This window comes from Poecile atricapillus, chromosome 1 (genome assembly GCF_030490865.1).
Source record: "Poecile atricapillus isolate bPoeAtr1 chromosome 1, bPoeAtr1.hap1, whole genome shotgun sequence".
NCBI classification, from domain to species: domain Eukaryota; kingdom Metazoa; phylum Chordata; class Aves; order Passeriformes; family Paridae; genus Poecile; species Poecile atricapillus.
Window position 1 is genome coordinate 90,253,825 of NC_081249.1, and position 13,607 is coordinate 90,267,431.

The 13,607-nt window shown below is 42.3% G+C and overlaps 2 protein-coding genes across 2 annotated transcripts in view; both read left to right on the plus strand.

The window, feature by feature from the left end:
* The first annotated feature begins 1,576 nt into the window (after positions 1-1,576).
* On the plus strand, positions 1,577-10,349 carry METTL16 (methyltransferase 16, RNA N6-adenosine). The gene is made up of 9 exons (XM_058827377.1): positions 1,577-1,794; positions 1,880-2,079; positions 3,098-3,238; positions 4,247-4,362; positions 5,118-5,260; positions 6,551-6,620; positions 7,477-7,566; positions 8,467-8,640; positions 8,732-10,349. The coding sequence occupies exons 1-9, from the start codon at positions 1,667-1,669 to the stop codon at positions 9,341-9,343; spliced, it is 1,674 nt and encodes a 557-aa protein (XP_058683360.1). The 5' UTR covers positions 1,577-1,666; the 3' UTR covers positions 9,344-10,349.
* Positions 10,350-10,947: 598 nt separating this feature from the next.
* Positions 10,948-13,607, plus strand: part of POLQ (DNA polymerase theta) — a 51,289-nt gene continuing 48,629 nt past the window's right edge. The window contains exons 1-2 of the mRNA XM_058840565.1: positions 10,948-11,143; positions 13,454-13,471. Coding sequence (XP_058696548.1) covers positions 10,948-11,143; positions 13,454-13,471 — 214 coding nt within the window. The remainder of the gene's footprint in view (positions 11,144-13,453; positions 13,472-13,607) is intronic.

Sequence of the window (13,607 nt, forward strand, 5' to 3'; positions counted from 1 at the left end):
TGTCACAAGAAGCTAGCTGAGGGCAGAAGGTAGGACTGAAATGAAATCCAGTTGCGGGCCTTCTCAGGTATTCAAGAATATGAATGCAAGCACATGTAGAGTGGATTTTTAAAGAATATATAATGAGTCATTTGGATTTGTATCTGGCTTTTTAAAGAGGAAAATATCTTTAAATAGAAGAATAATAATAGGTTATACTTTAATGTTATTCTTTAATGTTTTTGTCTGAGGAATCAAAGCACCATGTTAAATAAGGAAGGACTACTCCTGTTCCACTTGAAAGTTTCCTACTTGAAACTTGGAAGTTCCTGACAGTCAGTGACAAAGCCTGGAACTGAAGTCAGTTTTAATTCCCAGTTTGAGGCCTTGTTTTGCTGCTCCTACATCCTATTTTAATTGAGGATGATTTTGTTGTTGGCTTGTTTGTTTTTTTTATCAGAGACAGTACAAAGCTCACTGTAATACACTTTTTCATGATTTATGTTCAACAAGCACAACAGTACGATAGTTATTAGAAGTATGTGCTGTATATTGAAAGTGCTTGAAGTGGGGAAACTCTCAGAAATCTTTTCCAGGTACGATGTCTAAGCCTTGGGGTTTTCCCCCCGTCTCAAACTGTTTAATACATCATTTAAGATCCATTTGTTGCAAAGCTTGTGGCACAAGGTAAGCCACAAGCAGCAGGCCCCAGGGCACTGCTTGGTTGCCAGTGGCTTCATGCAGGGATTTTATAGAAATCCATGGCTATGAGGTGTTCCAGAGAATGCTGAAGACTCCTTCAAGGTAACAAAGGTGACTTGGGTGGGTAATATATGTGAAATGGGAGTGGAGGTTCCTCATGCTACTGTCTCAGCCTGGACAGAGCAGCCACCAGAAAAATGCATCTGTTTATGTAATTTCATGTATTTGTCTTCACTGAGTATTTAATGCTATAGCAATGAGGCCTGTATATAGAACATTTACATTATAACTATAAGGGGTCCAGCTCTGGTCCCCCAGCATGAGGAGGACATGGAACAGTTGTAGCAAGTCCAGAGGAGGCCACGAGGTTGCTGAGAGGACTGGGGCACCACGGATGAAGACAGGCTGAGGACATTTGGTCTGTTCATCCTGGAGAAGGTTCTGTGGAGGCCTCCCAGCAAGCTTCCAGCGTCTGAAGGGGGCTACTGGGAAGCTGGAGAGGGACTCTTCATCACTGTTGCGATAGGACAAGAAGTAAATTGAAAGAGGGGAAATTTAGGCTGGATATTAGGAAGGAATTCTTTACTGTGAGGCTGGTGAGGCACTGGCCCAGGTTGCCCAGGGAAGCAGTGGATGCCGCAACCCTGGCAACGTTCAAGGCCAGGCTGGATGGGGCTTTGAGCAACCTGGTGCAGCGGGGTTGGGACTAGCTAATCCCTAAAGTCCCTTCTATTCCATGACATTCCAGGGTTCTGTGGATCCGCGGCGGTCACTTCTCCGCCTCAGCTGTCGCACCTCCCTCGGCGCGGCGGCGGGCGATGGTCCGAGCGGGGCGGCGCCCGGCGGCCCCCCCCGCGGCCCGCCGCGCCTTGGTACGGCCCGCGGGGCCGCGGTGCGCGCCGGGAGCGGGCCCGCCCGGCGCGCGGGGGTGCGGCCGTGATCCCGCGCCGCGCTCCCGGCACATCCCGGCACATCCCGGCACGACATGGCCCTCAACAAGTCCATGCACGCTCGCAACCGCTACAAGGACAAGCCGCCCGACTTCGCCTACCTGGCTGGCAAGTACCCCGAGTTCCAGCAGCATGTGCAGACCACCCTCGCGGGCAGGGTGAGGTACGGCCGGGGCGGGATGGGGCGGGTGGGTGCCCATGTGCGTCTCCCCCCGGGCACCCACGAAAGCTCTGCGTGTGCCTTTCAGCCTGAATTTCAAGGATCCCGAGGCCGTGAGGGCTCTGACATGCACCCTCCTGAAGGAGGATTTCGGGCTGACCATCGACATCCCCGTGGAAAGGCTCATTCCCACCGTCCCTTTGAGGCTGAACTACATCCACTGGGTGGAGGATCTCATCGGCCACCGGGACGCTGAGAAACAAACCCTGAGACGAGGCATTGACATAGGTACTTGGCAAAGCTAAACGTTTAAATCCCTATTTACCATCAGTAAATAAGACAGTAGCAGATACAGTTCGTTGCACATCCACAGAAATGCGTCAAGTTCGAGAAACAAAGAGATCTGATCTGTTTTCGCTGTGGTGGAAGGCAGTCCGAGCTCCACAGGTGTTTTCATGTGCCCTCTGGGCGGGCAGGATTCCTGTGCACAAACACAGCAACAGTCATGGCACGCAATTATGTGGCTTTTCAGGGCCTTGAACTCACTTGAGTGCATCTTTGTGTGGTGTACAAAAACTGTGCTTCTAGAAATGCAGGCAGAAATGTCATTCTAGAGAAACTAAAAAGTGCTTCTTCTCAGTGTTATAACTAGTGAATTGTTTTGTTGCTAATTTATTAATTTTGCTTTAATCCTAAATTTGGTTGTCATTGATAATTTGATCACCTAAGTATGGCGTAATTATTTTGTACTAGCATCTGTCTCTTTTTTACCAAGTTTTTACCTGTCTTTCTCTCTTTTTGAATATCTTAATTGACAGCTAGATTTCTTTGATAGTTTTGGACATTGGGGAAAGACAGTCTGGTGGAACAGATTTTTCTTTTGGTTGTTGTTGTATGCATCAAAGTAAATTATTTTTGATAGATGATAGAAAAATGCTGAAGCGAAATTTATTTGTGTTTTTTTTAGTGAAGTCAGAATGTATTTGGCTTTCTTTATATAAATTAACCATTGTCATATAGAAGAAAAATAACTTAAACCAAAGTTAATAGTTTACTAGAAAATTTATTCTAGATTATTAAATTATTTCTTTTATGTAATGTACAAATATGTAAAAGTACATATTTGACATTGCTATTTTTCAAATTACAAAAATTAAATTCACTAAAGAATTGAGCGGTGGATGATCAATAATCAGCATTTTCTTGAAGTTAGTTCTTTTTGGTGTAATAAGTACACAGTTAACAGCCACATTATGTTTAACACTAGTACTTATTTTGCATTTTTCATGGATTTTCACTTCTGCAGGGACAGGGGCATCCTGTATCTACCCATTACTTGGAGCAACTTTGAATGGCTGGTATTTCCTTGCAACAGAAGTGGATGACATGTGCTTCAATTATGCCAAGAAGAATGTGGAACAGAACAACTTGTCTGATCTTATAAAAGGTACAATGTAATAAGTAGCATATGAATGTTGTGACATATCCTTGCCATGTTCAGAGGCATATCAGAAGGTGTATTCCTTCCAAATACATGCTCAAATACATACTTTTACTGGAGCAGAATATTTACTAAAGTCAGTGTGTGCTTAAGCCAAAAAGCTGCTTTGTCTAGCATGGGATGGGTGGATAGAGAAATACTCTTCCTTACAAAATCTGGAAGTTAAACTTTACCATGGAGTGTTTTTATCTCTGTATTCCTTGTCTATTACTGAAGTATTTCTTAGTGTTTGGGCTGTTTCTGCTGGTAGGAGACCTGGAATGCTCCCCGTGGATAACTGCATGACACTGCCAGAAAAGTGTATCTTGTACAGAGTTCTTCATCCTCACTTCTTGGATGAAGTTCTGGCACTGCCTGTGGCAGCAGAGGCAGTATGCCAGACTTGATCTGGGAATGAGCTTGGAAAATTTTCTGTAGGAACTCAGTGTAGTAAAAATCAGGTCCATTTATGAGCTCTGAAGAAAAACTTTTGGAAGCATCCATTTGAGTAACAAGTCTGTTGTCCATGTCAGTCTTGAAGATCCACAACTTGATGTGGAGAACAGTGAGAGTTTTCTGTCACTCCTGCCACTGATTTTTAGTGGTGTGGTGGGAATTTAGTGTGTTTCAATGGGAATCATTTCCATACTGGAAAAGCAGCTGGCAAGGTAACAGGCTTCCTGTGAAGCTTTAGTGCTTGTACTTGTAAAGCACATTTGTGGTTGTATTGGAGAACTTGGCATAACTCAGGCAGTCCTTGTTGATTTAAACAGATTCTGCTGCTGTGTATAAGCATACAAGCGGTTTGTATGCTAATCCTTGACCTGAAATCTTTTTTTGCATGGTGGTATTTGTTACATCTCTTTTATAGAAAGCCTTGTTTAGAAAGTACAGGTTTTATACAATGTATAATGTATATAGCATGTTAAATAAAATACAAAGTTCCTTACTTGCCAAATTCACTTTTTCTAATAGTGGTTAAGGTGCCACAGAAGACTCTTCTAATGGATGCGCTGAAGGAAGAATCTGAGATCATTTATGATTTCTGCATGTGTAACCCCCCTTTTTTTGCCAACCAGTTGGAAGCTAAGGTAAGATAACAAACTGCATGTTGTATGTACTTCAGTAGTCAGTGGGATGGTAGCAAGAATTTAACCTCTTGGCTTGGCCAAGGTTGAGTGGAAAGTCCCAAATCATCCTGAAATAGCATTTAAGCCTTCTCCCTCCTCATCCTCTAGCTCCTAAAGGAGTTCTGAAAACTTAACTGTTACCCTCCTAAAGTGGAGGATGAGTTGTAGCATTCTTTCCCAAGTTCCTACTGTCTTAGAAAGAGTTTGGAAAGTAAACAGCTGGTAAATCTGAAATCAGGTGCCTGCTGTGTAACAGTGGTACAGAGGAATTAGTTTCTGAAATTTTGATTAACTGCATTTTTCATTTCCTTAGTCATGCAGACAGTATCATACAGGTCTTGCAATACCCACTGAACATAGTCAGAAATGTGCAATGCAGACCAGGGGATAAGAAGGTTTAAGATTTAATTAAACACTATAGATTGCAATTGCATAGATGCACTTAGCATGTCTTACATGTATTGGAACCACATATTTCATATTAGCAGTATCCTGGTGTGACAAGTAGCTCACCTATGTTTGAGATTGTAGGGAGTTCACTCAGATATGTTTATTTTGAATGGATCTTTGTCTGTTATCCATGGTTCTGATGGGGGGAGGATAAGTAGAGGTGGTGGTGCTTGCTACCTACTAAAGAATAAGACAGAAAGCAGTGTACAAAGCAGCATAACATTTCATTAAATGTTCATGTCAAATGTTCTTCTTTTTTAATTCAGGGAGTTAATTCTCGAAATCCACGGCGTCCCCCTCCCAGTTCTGTAAATACAGGAGGGATCACAGAAATCATGGCTGAGGGAGGAGAACTAGAATTTGTCAAAAGAATTATTCATGATAGTCTCCAGCTTAAAAAGAGGTTACGGTAAGTGTTTTGTTCCATTTAAAAAACCCCAAACTAACACCTTTTATCTTCATCTTTGGCAGAAGTCAGGCAAAAATGTTCTTTTTAGTAACTATGGTCCAGTGATATCTGCTGAGTTGTTTGATGATACTTATACATCCAATTGCTCCTGAGCAGCAATTAGGAGTTATTGCTGGAGGTATTTAAATGCAGAAGAAAAAAAAAAGCCTGTACAAATGACACTTGTAGGTTGCAGCAAAATTAGCATGTGTACCTGATAAGAGATAGATCAGGGTTCATTCTTAAGGACTTTTGGGATAGAAGAGGTTTTATGACATTGCCTAGTTATCTGTTGATTACTTAAAACTTTCTATCTTTTTCTGGCTGAATTTTGGTAACTTTCAGCTTTGCCTGCTGAAGGACACTGTTGTACTGAATGCTGTCTTGGGTGAACATAAGCTGCAATAAAAAACAGTGAGACCTTCTTTTGACCTTAGTTTGAAACAGATGGCATGTCTTCAGTTTTTTGACTACCAGGCTTTCACTCCCCCAGTGTTGGACAAAACTGTCCCTTGATAACTGGGAAATCTTAAGTTTTGTACTTCAATACATTATATTTATGAATAAGCTTTTTTGGATCCAGTCATCAAAAAATGTGGAAGATGGGGTTGTAAAGCTCGAATAATAATTTAGATGAAGAAGAGAGCTGCATCTAAAGTAATGTTTGGGAGATTCTGAAGATGTGGAGCTGGGTGGAAGGATAAGCTTCACTTGAAGTGGGAAAATAACTTTTTCCTTTTTTTTGCCTGATCTTTTCCTTATGAAATACAGGTTACTTGATAGAAACCTGGATAAGATATGAGTGAGCACAAGTGATAGTCAGTATGTCTGCTTTTGAGCACAATTACTTGCCAATAGTTGGTTATTGCTTTTTGCTCTGATTCATTCTCCAAAGAAAGTGGAGAAGTTGAAACAAATTCTTGTAAGGTTAACATCTTCCCCATAACTGAAGTCACTCTTTGAAACAAGATTATTCATTGTTCACATGTTGTTTGAACTCCTAATGTATTTCTTAAAAGCACAAAAAGATATCCCTGTCCAGTCTGTCTTTGGACCTTCTGTTCTGAATTTTGTTGTATTATGTCCTAGTCACTCTGTTTAAGTGTGATTTTTTTTTTTTTTTTTTTTTTTGGTTTTCAATCTCATATTGTTTTTGCAGTGTTCTGATCCAAACAGTTCTTACTGATAGCTGCCATTCTCAGTTGTAAAAAAAAGTATTTGTAAAACACATTTTGAATGTGTTCTTTGCAGATGGTACAGTTGCATGTTGGGGAAGAAATGCAGTTTAGCACCACTGAAAGAAGAACTTCGAATCCAGGGGGTGAGTTTGCATGGAGTCCATATATATCCTGCCTGTGTTCCATACAGAATATAGTATGCTTCAATGTATGTGGGTAATTATTGTTGGATTATTTAATGGAGTTTTTATTACAAAAGAACTGCAATTCCTTGTTAGGGAAACAACTGAGGTTTAACTATAGTAGATTCAAAACTGACAGATAGGTAGCAAATATTGTCTCCAAAGTTTTATCTTTAGGACATGTTGGACCATGTCTTCATTCTAGGAGATTCATGGTTTCTGCTTTAAAATAGCCTTAACAAGGCTGTAGTAAAAAAACCCAAAAAAACAACAATTAAAAAAATAATCTAGCTTTCTTCTTAGCTCACATGAAATCTAGCAATTTGGTTGATAAAAGAAATAGTAACACGATTTAAGTGGCAGCGTTGTTTTGTTTGTGTTTAATTCTGGTACCAGGTAAAATGGAACCTTGTGCTGCTATTGTCATTAAAGAGGGCTGTGCAAAGGACTTTTGGATGGCTTTCTGGAGGAAGCATACTCTTCACTAAATTCCCATACAAAGAGAATAATTGTGAGATCTGTCTTAGTATGCAGTGGAAGGAAAGAGAATTATTGGTGAAATAAATTCCCAGAAAGATGAGTTACCAAAAGCAGATGCTGAGCTAGATACAAAATATCTGATTTTCTTCTCTGTTCTTGAACTGTTGCACCTCAGTCTTTGTAAAGGGAGAGAAATGAGAGAAGGCACTGACACCTCTGAGCCATGTCAGAAAAAAATCTCCATTTGTGTTATGAGAAAATATGCTTTGTTTGAAAGTGTGTGCAGTAAAACAATGTTGTTTATTAATCTGAAATAATTTATTGCTTCTTTGCATAGGTTCCTAAAGTCACTCATACTGAATTCTGCCAGGGACGCACCATGAGATGGGCGCTGGCCTGGAGTTTCTATGATGATGTGCAAGTACCTGTAAGTAGCTTAATTCTGGTTTGCTTGTGATTTTCTGTGCCTCTTACTTGAGGAAGGGGCTAATGAGCTGTAACTACTGTGATACAAACTGTTCTTCTTAAGACTGGAATATTGAATGTGCTGGGCTGTATGGACAGTGGAATTTCTTAGATGGCTGCCAGTCTGATAGCAGTTGTGATTCATGAGTGACCCTTGTTGAGGGTGGAAAAAGGAAGCCATTGTAGGAACTTCCTGTGGGTTTCAGTGAAAAAAGGATCATTCGTAGCATACCTCAAATAGCAGTTCAGTAGTAATGAAAATATGCTAAGTTTGGGGCTAGATTTGAATTTAAACTTCCCTCTGAGAACTCAGTTTTAATTTAACATGTGGATTCTGTTACCAAATAGGTATGACCACGTCTAACTCAGACTTGCCTACATGAATGTAAGTGGAGCTTGTTCACCTTAAATGTGAGCCAGTTGCTTTTTTGGATCTGGATGTTTGTATATTTGAATATAGGTATAGACAATAACCAATCTTAAGGAAGATGCAAGTAAATTTTCAGCGCACTTGGGTTAAAATGTGGATATAGGCAGTTGGCCTCTATTCCCAAGAGCAGCCACACTTTGTCAGTTCATGGAGAGCTCATAGTTTGAAGGAACCAGTGAAGCTTTTTGCCTAATACCTGAAGATAAACTCCCTCTGTCCATCAGGCTAGCATAAAGTGCATGATCCTGTTAGCTGGTTTGAGTCTAAAACTCCTGGGGGTGAAGTGGAGCACGGGTCATGTGAACGACTGCTTAGTGCCTTATGTTACACTCTTAATCCTCATGTCTTATGGAATCAGAGTCTTCTGAGTACAAAAGTCATCCTACTAATACTGCATAGCCTTGTAATTATTTTCTTTCTTTCTTCTTCTAGTCACCTCCCTCTAAAAGAAGAAAACTAGAAAAACCACGAAAACCAATTACATTCCTGGTTTTGGCTTCTACAGTCAAAGAGTTATCCATCAAAGCTGCAGCTATGGGCTGGGATGCTGTAGAAGCTATTGCTGTGGTTAGAGCCTGGGTAGAGAAGATTCTCACTGATCTGAAGGTACAGTATGAAGTATTAAATGTTAAAACAGCATCTTAATTGAAAGCGTAACTGTGAGAAGATTGTATGAAATTCTGTTTTCTTGCAATAGGTTCAGCATAAACATGTTCCATGTGGAAAAGATGAAATTAGCCTCTTTGTGACTGCCATTGAAAACTCCTGGATTCATTTGAGGAGAAAGAAACGAGAGAGAGTAAGGCAATTACGAGAACTTCCTCGAGCTTCTGAAGATATTCTGCAAGCAATGGAGGAGGAAAAGAACAGCCAGAAGAGTGTGAGCAACAACTCGGACTGTGAAAACCCCAAGGCTGAAGACTCTGAAATGGGGTTTATGGCACCTGATGAGGATGTCCAGATGACAGCAGGTGAACCAGAGGAATCTGCTGCCAAAGAAGAGCACAGTGATCCTGTGAAGGAAGAGGAGATGGAGGAAAAGCAGGGAGAAACATCGCTTGGGAAAGGTTCTGGTGATACGAAGGAGGAACCTTGCCCTTCAGAGGAAGCTAGCAATCTGACAGTGGAAAAAGAGCAAAGCCCTAAAGAAACTAGTGGGGGTTTTCTCTTCAAGTGTTTAATGAATGTGAAGAAAGAAGGAAATGATGTGGTAGTAGAAATGCACTGGGTTGAAGGACAGAACAGAGACTTGATGAACCAGCTGTGCACATACTTACGGAACCAAATTCTTCGATTGGTTGCTAGCTAGCTCTTTTTCCTATTTTGGTAAAGTAGGTCTGTCCTCAAATTTTTAAACTATTTTTAATGAATTAAAATTTTCAGATAGAAAATCTGTCTTTTCCCCTGAAGAGTAGAATGAAGATAGATGACTCCTTTAATATTTTAAATAGCTTTTTCAAAGATGTAAGGAGGGCATGAACTGATGAGGAAGTAGTAGATTTCATACTGCAGCTGTAAAATTATATGTTGAAGTGAAACATATTTATGCTGTGAGGATTTTAAATATCAGCAGTGCTTATTCTGGAACAATAGAAATATATATTGTTATTAAGTAGAAATCTTTACTGAGTTATTTTCTTCAGTATTTTTTCAGTACTAATACAGGAAACGGTTATTCTGCAGTGGGAATTGTTTCCTGCAGTGAGGAGTCTTTAGCAGAGGATTTTAGTATGCCTCTCTTTAATGTATCTAACTTTTGGTCAACAGAGTAGCAGCGTGTATACATTCTTCAAATGTCAATTCATTAAAATAATTGCTTTGGGAAAAAAGTGTGTAGTCTGGTGCTTGGGCTTTGAAACACAGAAGAGCCTACTGTTGGCATCTGGTTTTGTAAACTTGAACAATGAAAGAAGCTTTTTGAGCTGCTTGATTTAAAGACGATTAAAATACATTGACTCTTCCATTAGACCATCCTTTACACTTACTCAGATACAAGTGTCTGTTTAAGCAGTATTAAAGAATTTTGCTTCCATTTAAAGATGGGAATGAGAGCACACGCTCTTCTTTCAAGGGCCAGAAATTTCTGCGTGTATGTGTTTGAGATGATGAGCACCAGTCTTGCTTCATGTGAAGTCAGCCTCCTAACCTGTGATCCATTTCTCTGAAGAGAGATAACAGAATATGGAGAACTTTAATGAGTTGGGTGTGTGTGTGTTAATAAAAACAAAATAAAGCAGTGGTGTCTAGAAGGAAATAACTGCGTGTGTTCATAGTCCTGCTTTCAATGTTCACCCTTTGCTGTCCCTGGTTTTGGGAAAATCAGTATGTTTTCTTCAGTTGAAATTAAAAGGAACTTAAAAATGCCTTATTTTTTGATACAATGCTTTTTAGCACTTCTGTGGGTGATGGACAAAGACATGCATTTTTCGGATGCTGCAGAATTTTCCTGGAAGTTTCCTCGAACTGCTTCTCCTATTCACACGGCTGAGAAGTAAAACCAGTGCTAGTCTTTTAGAATCTGAAACAGCTATTTTGGCGTCAGAGACATTGGAAACAGCAGGTGAGGCTGTTTGTCCTTTGTGCCCTGTCCTGTGCTTCAGCTCTGCAAGGTAAGCCTTGTTTTGTTGAAGCACACGGACCCTTCGTTAATGAGCTCAGCCTTTCACCGCTACAGCACGAGTACCGCACGCGTACCGCACGCTCGGAGCGCTGCCTAAGCAAAGACCGGCGTTTTTACAAGCACAACCCCTACTCTGCGCTGGCCGCACGCCTCGGGCGTGCCGGGCTGCCCGGTGTGCTGCGGAAATTCCGCTCCCCGCTCCCGCCCGCCGCCCGCTCCCTGCTGCTCCCGCCCGCTCCCTGCTGCTCCCGCCCGCCCCCTGCTCCTGCCGGCCGGGGCGGGGCCGGGTTTGAATGGCGGGGCGGGAAGATGGCGGCGGCACCGGCCTCACCCTCAGCGGTGCCGCCGCGGCCTCAGCCGCGGGGCTCGGCGGCGGCAGCTCCCGCGGGCCGGGGCGGGCTGTGCCGCCCGGCCCCGCCGCTCCCCGCCGTGCCCTGCTGAGCCCCCCGCCCGGCCTGGACCTCTCCCTGCGCCGCAGCGGCTCGGCAGGTACCGGCGCGGGAGAGCGCAGCCCTTCTCTCCCATTCCGCTTCTCTCCCGTTCCGCTTTTCTCCCATTCCGCTTCTCTCCCTTCTCGCCTTCCCCTCGGTCGTGCAGCGCGGCGGGTCGGGACGTGCTGGGCGAGGGGCAGCGGGGCGCCGCTGGAAGGGGCCGGGGACCCTCCCGCCTCTCCCGGCGCGGGGCCTTGGCCCGGGGGCGGCGCCGCTCGGGCCGCGCTTGGCCCCTTCCTTTCCCCGTCGAGGGCAGCGGCTGCCCTCGATCACCTGCTTGTGTTAGCAGGGTGCTGATCGAAGGATTTCCTGCGCCCCTCGCTGTGTGGTCGAGGAAGAAAATCAGAAAATGTATATTCCGTGCACCGTTCTGAGATGGGAGCATTCTGTGTGTCGTGTAACAGTGGCTTTATTCTTGGCTTGGCCTCTAGGTGCTGCCATAATACTACAATCTGTATAGTCCGTTCCCCTTGGTGTACCAGGCAAGGTTTGTTTACCCGCATTGTGAAACTGATCAAAGAATACATATAGAATGCGGAATAAGTATACACAATATATTTCTGTATGCAATATACAGGATTTTGTATAAACATCTTGTGGCAAGGTGTGTATCAAGTGCTCCTGCTGCCAGACAGAGCCACTTAAAGTGACGCTTCTACATGCCATACATACATTTTACCAGCTTATTGTGCTCTTGAATCAAGAGAGAAATCAAGACGTATACAATCGAGATTGTATACAACATCCTAAATCAAGGTATTTACAAAGCGTCTTGCAGTTTTGTCTCTTTTGTGATTTTCTGTAACTTTTTAAAGCATTTACATCTCTTGGTCTCTTCTCCAGTCATGTCACATCTCACTGATGTGATTGTGCTCCACAAGATACAATTTTGTCAGTTTCTGCAAATGGAACAGAGCAAGACTATGTACACATTTCCACAGTTAGCTCCCCAAAGACATTACAGTAAGCAGCACTCTTGTGTTTAACTGGCCCCACACTCTGGAACGGTTTTCTTACTGAGAAATCTAATACCTAGTGTTTTTAACCAACAATTTGCGTCTGCCTACTTTTTACTGTTTCTTAGCATTGTTTTAGTAAATAAAAAAAAAGGTTAGTGTCACAGGTACACTTCTGTATGTAGATCTCTAAGCCACAAGTTTCCAAACACATGTTCACTTTTAATCTAAAGATATTCTTCAAACAGCTGAATCACGTAATCCTTTACTTATTCCATCCTTTACATGAAATTCGTTGGTTTTAACACTGTGGAAAAAGCTCGAGGTTCAATCACGTAGGGATTTTATGTTTCTGAATCCTAATTCTGCCAGATTAGTCACTATTTGATTTGCAGGGCAAAGGGTGGACTATGAGCTTCTATGAGAAGCCACCAGAAGTTTTCCGTAGGTTGGACAGAGCCAATGCCAGCCAAATCCAAGAGGAATCTGCCACTGGCCAAGGCCAAGGCTATCAGCAATGACAGTAGCACATCTGTGATAATGTATTTAAAAAGGGGGGAAAAAAAGGCTAGGTGTTTTTAAGATTTTGCTTTATTTCTCATTATCCTACTCTGATTTGTTTCGGAATAAATTGATTTTCCCCAAGTCAAGTGTTTTGCCTGTGGTGGTAATTGGTGGGTGGTCTTTCCCTGTCCTTTTCTTCACTCATAAATCTTTCATTGTATTTTGTCTCTTCTGTCCTGTTGAGGAGGGTAATGACTTTGGGTAACTTTGGGTAGCACCTGGTATCCAGCCAGGGTCAACCCACCACAGTCACAACATAGGATAGACAATTCTGGTCTCCTCTGAATTCCCCTTGGGAAGTCTGTTCTGCTTTGTAGCATATTTCTGTTCTCTCCCAATGGTGTGTAAATTTTTGTTTAGTATTTTTTTGTACTTTAATTATACAAAGTGAAGCAAAGCTGTGTAGAGGAGACTGATCATGCAGCAGTGACAGTCTAGACTGGGGTTAACCTCAAGGCAGCAGTTGAAATTTTTAGTGTAATGAGAGAAAAAATGCTGTCTGCTAATGCAGGCTGGTGTTATTAATCTAGCCTGCCCTTATGCTGTCAACAATGGTGGGAAATTTCTTTTAGAATTTTTTGAATGTACCAGTAGAAGAACAGGTACAGTAGAGGCAGTACACACAATTACTTAGTTTCCATCTCAGTTTGACAAGGTCTTTCACAAAAGGCTTTTATGGGAACGATATATTTATGGGTGATAGGGTAGGCATTCCTGTGGATCAGGAACCTGAATGGGACAAAAAGCTTGAGTTTTCTTAATGATTTGGAAAAAGGGAGGAGAGGGAGAGGGAGGAGGCAGTGTCTGTAGTCAGCACAAATTTGTTTTGGGTTACTAAGACAAGAAATAATCAGCAAGGAACTTAATTAAGCTAAAGAAACTACGGAAATCTCAGTAGCAGTAACTTAAAAGAGAAATGGTGTGGGTGAGGACAAGATGGCA

Excerpts from the sequence above, each read along its gene's own strand:
- METTL16 (XM_058827377.1), top strand. The coding sequence starts at position 1,667 with ATGGCCCTCAACAAGTCCATGCACGCTCGCAACCGCTACAAGGACAAG. Across the intron at positions 3,239-4,246 it reads CTTGTCTGATCTTATAAAAG|TGGTTAAGGTGCCACAGAAG; the intron begins GTACAATGTAAT and ends TTTTTCTAATAG. Across the intron at positions 4,363-5,117 it reads CCAACCAGTTGGAAGCTAAG|GGAGTTAATTCTCGAAATCC; the intron begins GTAAGATAACAA and ends TTTTTAATTCAG.